Genomic DNA, 8,100 nt, shown 5'->3' with positions numbered 1-8,100 from the left:
TTTGTTTCATTATATGATTTATGAGGCACTGTCATGTATGATTTTGCAGGTGATTGTGGGTGACGCACAATTCTTTGCAAGAATTTGGTGAGATGATTTTGATTCTCACGCCTTCTTTTAGGTTCGGTTGTATCGCAATCGGACTCGACCTATATCCTAGTTCCTAGGGTGTCATTGCTTGGTCCACTATAATTCAACCGGGTCGTTGTCCGTCTTACAGACATGTTGGGTGGTACTCTACTAGTTTTTTTGTTTATATTTGATATATCATGATTTCGAACAAACATAAATGTGTTTGTATGGCTTTGTTTAGAAGTTTTAGTAATGTGTGTTCCACCACTGTCTAGATATTAAAATTCTATACATATACATCTATTTTACTCTCTAGACACATTCCTACAACAAAATGAATGCTTGTTTCTTGTAGAAGGATTCATCCTGCTTCTGTATCCTCTTCATAGTTCGAACACAAAAGCAAGTTGTAGGTTCATCATTTGCTCACTAATCAAATGAACCACAAATGAATTTTGGTGAGTTTTTTACTTTTTAAGCAAAATATATTCGGCATTATTTTCAGGAACCTTAAATTGGCAGATCTAGAACGCAAATGCATGTTGTAAACTCAATTCAGACTTGTTTAGTCTTAAAAATATAAAATACTTTTTATTTAATAAAAAAATAATTAAAAGAAAATTCCAAACTAAGCAATTCTCGATTCAATGACCTCCGCCGAGAATTTCGGACTGCAATTGAAATCATTCTGTACGCAACTAATTAAAAAATAATAAATAAAATAAAAACTTATCCAGATAATATCCACCAATAAAAGAAAATTTAAAAAAGGAAAATACGATTCTATTTTGGAATGTTTGTACGGATAATCAGGATACTGAATCCGACCCGAACCCAAACCCAAAACCTCCTACAAGATAATGCTGACATGGCACAATAACTGAACCGTTATCTTTGGTTGAATAGCGTTAAGGTTAGTTATTCCGGATCTAACTAATTAGTTAAGCGTCGGTGATTGAATTAACTTAACCATAGTTAATTTGTCTTTTTAACATGTCGAAATCAAACGCCGTTAACTTTTAGCCATTTTCATGTATTCTTCTCTATAAATGAGGCCGTTAGTTGGGACTGCTGATTTGACTCCTCACTTCGTCTCTTTCCCTCTCCCTGCACACATATATACCATCCCTCACCTTATTGGGAATTCAGATCGAAACATACTAAAATTACACACACTCACTGTGTGTGAGAGTGTCAGAAAGCTTGAAGGAGAGAGGAAGAAGCTAGAGTTTTTGAAATGGCAATGGCGGTGGTTAAGGAATCGGTGTTTCGTTGTTCAATTCTGTTGCTTATTGCGTCGCTTATGGTCGTCTCCGCCGCCGCCGCCGGTGATAAATCGGATGTTAGGTGCGTTTCTCTTTCCCTCATTCCAATCGGTGTTTGTTTTGGTTACGACGAAGTTGAAGCTTGATTCTGATTCATAACAATGTGTATTTCCGTTTGTCGTAATCTGCATTAATCGTTTTCAAATGAGTTTTTAGAATGTTGAAATGAGTTTATTAGAAATATTGAAATTGGAATGTGATATGTGAAATATGTGTATGACGCAGGGCTGTTGAAACAGAGCAGTTTCAGAGCTTGAACGTCTCATCAATGGCAGAAAGGTATACAATGAAAATCACCTCTCTCGACTTTTAATTTCTTTTAAAAATGCTTAATCGATTGAATGGAAGTTACAATGACAAAATCGAAATCGTTGAAAAACAGTAACAAAATTTGAGATCTGAAACTGTTACTACTGTTATTTAACATTCGAGTCGTCGTCTTCGTTCAACCGATCCTCTGAAACAAAATCCGAAACAGCATCTTCTGGGCAGATTGGTCATTTCAAACAGATTCGAGGCCGTTTTCAGTTACAATGTTATTTTCTCTTTCACGCACTAAAAACACACTGCAGACACAAATCAAAATACAGTAACGACTGGTTGCAGAGTGTACTTTTTCCTTCGTCTACTTTTTTTCGCACCGCTTCCTACGTGCAATTATATGATGCATGTCGGTACTTTTACAGAATTGCCCTTGGCTCAAGATCACTTTAATGGCATTCCATTTTATGTTTGTGTATATGTTGTGCATCACTTTCCATTCTCTCTCACTCACATTCCGAAATTGTGTGTGTGTTTTTTTCTGAATGATAATGAAATTCCGATACATCAGACATTTTTTTTTCTTTTTAATATAGCTTGCATTGATGACTGACAACAACTGTTTTTGTTTTTTACTTTTTATATTCTTTGCTTTCTGATTTCCTAATTTTAGCTTGATATTTTAAATACAGAGCAAAGGCGTCTGAAGCTTTGAACGAAAATGCTGTTCAAGATCCTGAGGAAGTGGTCTCCATGGTTGAAATGTAAAACTCTCTCTCTGTAAATTCTCTGAATCTATACTAAATTTGGAAGAGTAAAAATAAAATTGAGAAACTGTTTATAATAGCATTAATTGGGTTTAAAAATGGTAGTTGAGAGACCTTGAGGGGGTATTGTTCATGTGGGTATAGGCGTACCTAAAACTCAACTCACTTTTTTTGACTCTTAATTCTACGTATCCGCTTAATAATTAATATAACTTCACATTTATAATCTCCTTTCACATAGGTGAGTTATGTAAGAAACTTTTTTTTTTTTTTTTTTGTCTAGTTACACTTAACATCATTCTCAACTCACATGGGATGTTTATTCATAATCATTAAACTCATTGATTTTAATTTCAAATGGTGCACATTGTTTTGCCGGGAAGTTAGATACCTTTAAATTATTATACATAATTTTGGATTTTGATGAAATTGGAATTCGAGATTTTCTTTTACATGTTTTGGTTATAAAATGACAGGAATTTAATCCAGTGCTAAAAAATGTAAAAGGATTTCACTTTATATATATATATATATATATATATATATATATATATATATATATATATATATATATATATTGAAATAAATGAAAACCCAAATTTAGTAGCAAACATCCTTCAATTTTGGTAAAAGCCCAACAAGAGCACATGAGCACAATTATTAATAATAGTTAAAACACTGCTGCTAACTTCCTTTTTTCACACTCAAGTAAACGTACCAAACAAATCTTCTTTTTCTCTTTCTTTTTAGAAAATTACATCTTTAGTCCCTTAATATTGTTGATTTTTGTAATTTTGGTCTTCAAAGCTTTTCTTTTACAAATTTAGTCCTCGTTTGAGGTTTACAAATATAGTCATTTTCATTAAAACGTCTAGTAAAAACATTAAAAAACATCAAATTATGTCCAAAGATACAAAAGAACACTTTAAGACAAACATTGTAAAAATTAGGGGTGGAATTGGTACGGTACCAAGTTTTTTTCCTCCAAACCGTGTATCGTACCAATTATAATTGACATAAAGTTTTACCTACCAATACCGTACCAATGATACTTGGTACCAATTTAGTTGGTTACTAACAAATTTGGTTGGTACATATTGGTATTGGTATATACCAAAATATTTAAATAATATTTATACTTGAAGAGTTTGAGACTATAATCTATATAAGACTTCACATTATAATCATCACTGAATGGTTAGAAAGTTTTCCAAATATGAACGTGAGTTGAAGTTGTTGTCGTCGCTTGTTTTAGTAAATATTTTTAGTGTCATGTATCTTCCTTAACCTTGTGTTAGTAATTTCTTTTACTATAAAGTTTCGTTCAAAAAAGAATCAATATCAATAGAATTATATTAGTAACTACGACTATTACTTCTTAGTTGTTACTCCTAATTAAAACTTGAAAATGTAAGAATTGATATATATATATATATATATATATATATATATATATATATATATATATATATATATATATATATATATATATATATATTGGTTGGTATGGTACAACCGTGGTATTCAAAATTTTGTATCATTACCGTACCAAGACTACTTAATTGATATAATATTACCAGCCAAACATATTGGCTACCAAACATGTTGGCTACCGATTTTATTGGTTCGGTTGGTAAGATGTTGGTTGGTTATCCGTAGTAAAAATCAGTTTATACTAAGATGAAAAACATATACTTTACTTTTGTTGTTCTCATTTTTTCAGTTTTGGTCCTAAAAGAATTTTTTTGGCAATTTTAGTCCTCAAATGATAATTTATGATTATTGATTATATTTAAATTTTGTCGCAAAACTCATTTTTTTATAACATAAAGCCTCAATCAAAAACAAAAACAAAAACTACATAAGAAAAATATTTTTAAACTAAAATTACATAAATCGAACAAAAAATGTAACTTAGTAATTTACTCTTTTTTATCTTTTAACAAAGTAGTAATTTATATTTAATGATATGAAACAGGGTAATTAAAAACAACACCGAAAGAAGAAAACTCGGATACTTCTCATGTGGAACCGGAAACCCAATCGACGATTGCTGGCGTTGCGACCCAAACTGGCAAAAAAACCGGAAACGTCTCGCCGACTGCGGCATCGGATTTGGCCGGAATGCAATCGGAGGTCGCGACGGCCGTTATTACATGGTCACAGATTCCGGCGACGACGATCCGGTAAACCCACGACCGGGCACCCTCCGCCACGCCGTCATTCAAGATACCCCTCTTTGGATCGTGTTCAAACGCGACATGGTGATTCAATTGAAACAAGAACTTATTATGAACAGTTTTAAAACCATCGATGCTCGTGGAGTCAATGTTCATATCGCGAATGGAGCTTGTATTACTGTTCAATTTGTTACTAATGTTATTATTCATGGGTTACATATTCATGATTGTAAACCTACCGGAAATGCTTTGGTGAGAAGCTCGCCGGAGCATTTTGGGTGGCGGACGATGGCGGATGGTGATGCGATTTCGATATTCGGGTCGAGTCATATTTGGGTGGATCATAATTCGTTGTCGAATTGTGCTGATGGGCTTGTGGATGCTGTTATGGGCTCGACTGCTATCACTATTTCTAATAATTACTTCACTCATCACAATGAGGTAAAAAAACAATTACTTCACTATTTCTATTTTTCATCTTTTGATATTACTAATTTACCTGATTGTTATTCAAATAATTGAGTTGATTTTTAAAAGTAATAATGTCATAAAAAGGAAAAAATAAAATTATGACGTCATAAATGGCTAGATTTTTGTAGGTACAAAAGAAAAAAAAAATAACTATATTGTCGTAGAAAGAAATAGAAATAGAATGCTGTAATAAAGTAATAAATAGAAGTACATTGTTATTTCTTGTAATTAGACCATTTTTTCTATTGTTAAATGCAAAAGAAAAATGTCAACAATAAAGAGATCTATATTGTTGTATTTTACTATTAAACCATTATACTTTGAAAATATCTATGCATTTTAGCAATGTTATCAAAATACAAAGTAATTTTTCAATTCTATAATTGGGTAGATTTTGTAATGTATTAGATATATATTAGTAAAAAAGAATTCAAAACCAATGCTATAATTGAATATATTTTTAAAGTCCAATTTTTAGTAAGAAAAAGAAAATAAAAATGTGTTTAAATTTTGATAAACATAGTCATTTTCTCTATAACTTAAATGTGAAATGTTATTTGATGAAAATAACAAAACAGGTGATGTTGTTGGGGCATAGCGACTCATACACAAGGGACAAACTTATGCAAGTCACAATTGCCTATAACCATTTCGGAGAAGGTCTTATTCAAAGAATGCCAAGGTATTAATTTATTAATAACTTAAAAAAAATACATAATACTAAAATTAGACAAAAATGCAAAACTAAAATTTGGTAAATTTTTTTAAAAAAATTGACAGATGCAGACATGGATATTTCCATGTGGTAAACAACGACTACACCCACTGGGAAATGTACGCAATTGGTGGAAGTGCAAACCCCACAATCAATAGTCAAGGCAACCGATACCTTGCTCCTGTTAATCCCTTTGCCAAAGAGGTACTACTACTTTTAACTTCCTGTACTTCTCATAATTACTTTTTTTTTGTTTTTTTTTTCCTTTTTTGTTATTGTTCACTTTAAACTCATACCAAAAATTAAAAGAATATTTAATTTTTTAACTTATTGTTATTATTATTATCATTATTTTGCATTCAAAGCTAGTGATTATTACATTTTTGACCTTTCGGTTCTCGTTGACTCAAAGTCAAACTAACCATTAATAAATTTTAATTAAAAAAAAAAAAAACAATTTACAGGTCACAAAAAGAGTGGATACAGCTGCAAGCCAATGGCACGGATGGAACTGGAGATCAGAAGGCGATTTACTCCTTAACGGCGCTTATTTCACTCCATCCGGCGCCGGCGCCTCCGGCAGTTACGCTAGGGCTTCAAGTTTAGGTGCCAAGTCATCTTCCATGGTCGCCACCATCACCTCCGGCGCCGGCGTCCTAAACTGCCGTAGAGGCCGCCAGTGCTAACCGCCGTTATCCTTCCGTCAATTCTCTTTTTCTTTTTTTTCTTTTTTCTTTTTTCTTTTACAGCTTCCACTATCATCACCTTATATACACTACTTTTTATTTTTATTTTTCTTTTTCATTCATCATTTTCGAAGTTCAACCAACTGCCAAAGAGCAGATCCGTAGCGTTGTTTATGATTATCTTTCCTTCTTCATTCTACCAAAACCCATTATCCATTTATCCCCTTCTACCTACCTACCCGACCCGGGTTTATTGGATTACAGGATCCGAATGTGTTAATTTTATTTATTTTGGTAATGGTAGTTTTTCTCATATGTGAATGTCAAAAACTATGAGTATTGAAAAAGGAAAAAATAGAAAGGGGAAATTATTTGTTGTTATGGTGTATGGGTCATTGGATTGGATATATTGTTGGATCTCTTTACTTTTTCTTGCGAATGGAAGCAAGAATCTTTTTTCTTTTTTGGATTGGTGACACGTGGTGCAATCCTTTTACTCTTTTGATATTGAAAAGGTTTGAGGACATTATGTTTTTGTGTCAACCCTTTGTAATGATCGTGTGTCGAAAGTATGATCAATCGTATATGATTCTTTATCGAAGTTGGGCAATTTTTATAACCCCTTTTTCCTTCTCGCATAAAGTAACTAAATGCTGGAATTTGAAGCTTAAATTCGAAGCAAATCGGGTATTCTTTTTAGAGCATGTAAAGTGTATTTAGTAAAAAGAGTTGGTATATGAGAATTAAAAGTCAGATTTTATTATGTATAAATATTTTGTAAAAATATATGTAAGCTTTTATAAGATTTAAAATTACAGAAATATATAAACTATAAAACAAAAACTAATAAAAGCTTTTAAAAGTTATTTGAAATAATTTTTGGATTATTAGCTTTTTATTCTAATGTAAATTTTTTTAATTCGGTTAACTCAAATGGTGTTTTTTTTTTCTTTATTCAAGTTTTTTATAGGTTAAAAGTTTTCAAAAACACATGACACCAAAATAAAACATAAAATTGAAAAATATAAGTTATAGAAAATTAAAAATGTACTTACCTTCTGTATCAAATTAACCCCGTAGGCTTAAAGTCAAGTGGTTTAGTTGGCTAAAAAAACCCTTTCATGGTCATTGCCTTGTAATTTTGTTAGTTCTCTAGTGTTTTTGATATTTGTCAAAGTAATAAATAAACCTAAAGCATAAAATTGAAAAATGTAAGTTAATAGACATGCACTTCACGTTCTTTATCAAAATAGATAATGTATAATCTTTGCCTACATTGTGGTTGTATATTTCTCTCGATTAAGGAGATATATAATATTTTTAACTGATTACCGGTTAAAAATATTGTTGGCTAATGACAATGGTGACGTGACATTTTTTTCTTTTGACTTGGTTGCCACATGTGGACCAAGATCTTGATTCTTAAAAACCGGCTCATGTGATATCTCTGAATGACAATGACTCGTTTCGTCATACATGAGACGGTTGAGGTGGTGTCGAAGAAGAAAGGGAATTTGATTGCATCGGTGGGTCAGATGGATAGGGAGGTGTAACCTAAAAAACTGTATAATTAAAGTAAACGATATTTTTCAAAAAAAAAAAAAAACAATTTCAAATAAAATT

At 31.8% G+C, this 8,100-nt stretch overlaps 1 protein-coding gene across 1 annotated transcript; it reads left to right on the top strand.

Annotated features, from left to right (window-relative positions):
- Nucleotides 1-1,143: 1,143 nt before the first annotated feature.
- On the top strand, nt 1,144-7,020 carry LOC145159492 (putative pectate lyase 8). Its single transcript, XM_079078493.1, has 7 exons — nt 1,144-1,419; nt 1,623-1,676; nt 2,351-2,422; nt 4,404-5,046; nt 5,655-5,758; nt 5,857-5,995; nt 6,256-7,020. The coding sequence occupies exons 1-7, from the start codon at nt 1,310-1,312 to the stop codon at nt 6,475-6,477; spliced, it is 1,344 nt and encodes a 447-aa protein (XP_078934619.1). The 5' UTR covers nt 1,144-1,309; the 3' UTR covers nt 6,478-7,020.
- Nucleotides 7,021-8,100: the final 1,080 nt, after the last annotated feature.

This window comes from Lactuca virosa, chromosome 2 (assembly GCF_052849685.1).
Source record: "Lactuca virosa cultivar CGN04683 chromosome 2, Lactuca_virosa_CGN04683_v6, whole genome shotgun sequence".
Classification (NCBI taxonomy): Eukaryota; Viridiplantae; Streptophyta; class Magnoliopsida; order Asterales; family Asteraceae; genus Lactuca; species Lactuca virosa.
The sequence above is the reverse complement of the archived record's forward strand: the minus strand, read 5'-3'. Positions and strand labels throughout refer to the sequence as shown.

What these genes read in the sequence shown, in the direction of transcription:
- LOC145159492 (XM_079078493.1), top strand. Translation starts at nt 1,310, where the DNA reads ATGGCAATGGCGGTGGTTAAGGAATCGGTGTTTCGTTGTTCAATTCTG. An exon ending in GGTGATAAATCGGATGTTAG is followed by an intron (nt 1,420 to 1,622) that starts GTGCGTTTCTCT and finishes TGTATGACGCAG; the next exon opens with GGCTGTTGAAACAGAGCAGT. An exon ending in CTTATTCAAAGAATGCCAAG is followed by an intron (nt 5,759 to 5,856) that starts GTATTAATTTAT and finishes AAAAATTGACAG; the next exon opens with ATGCAGACATGGATATTTCC.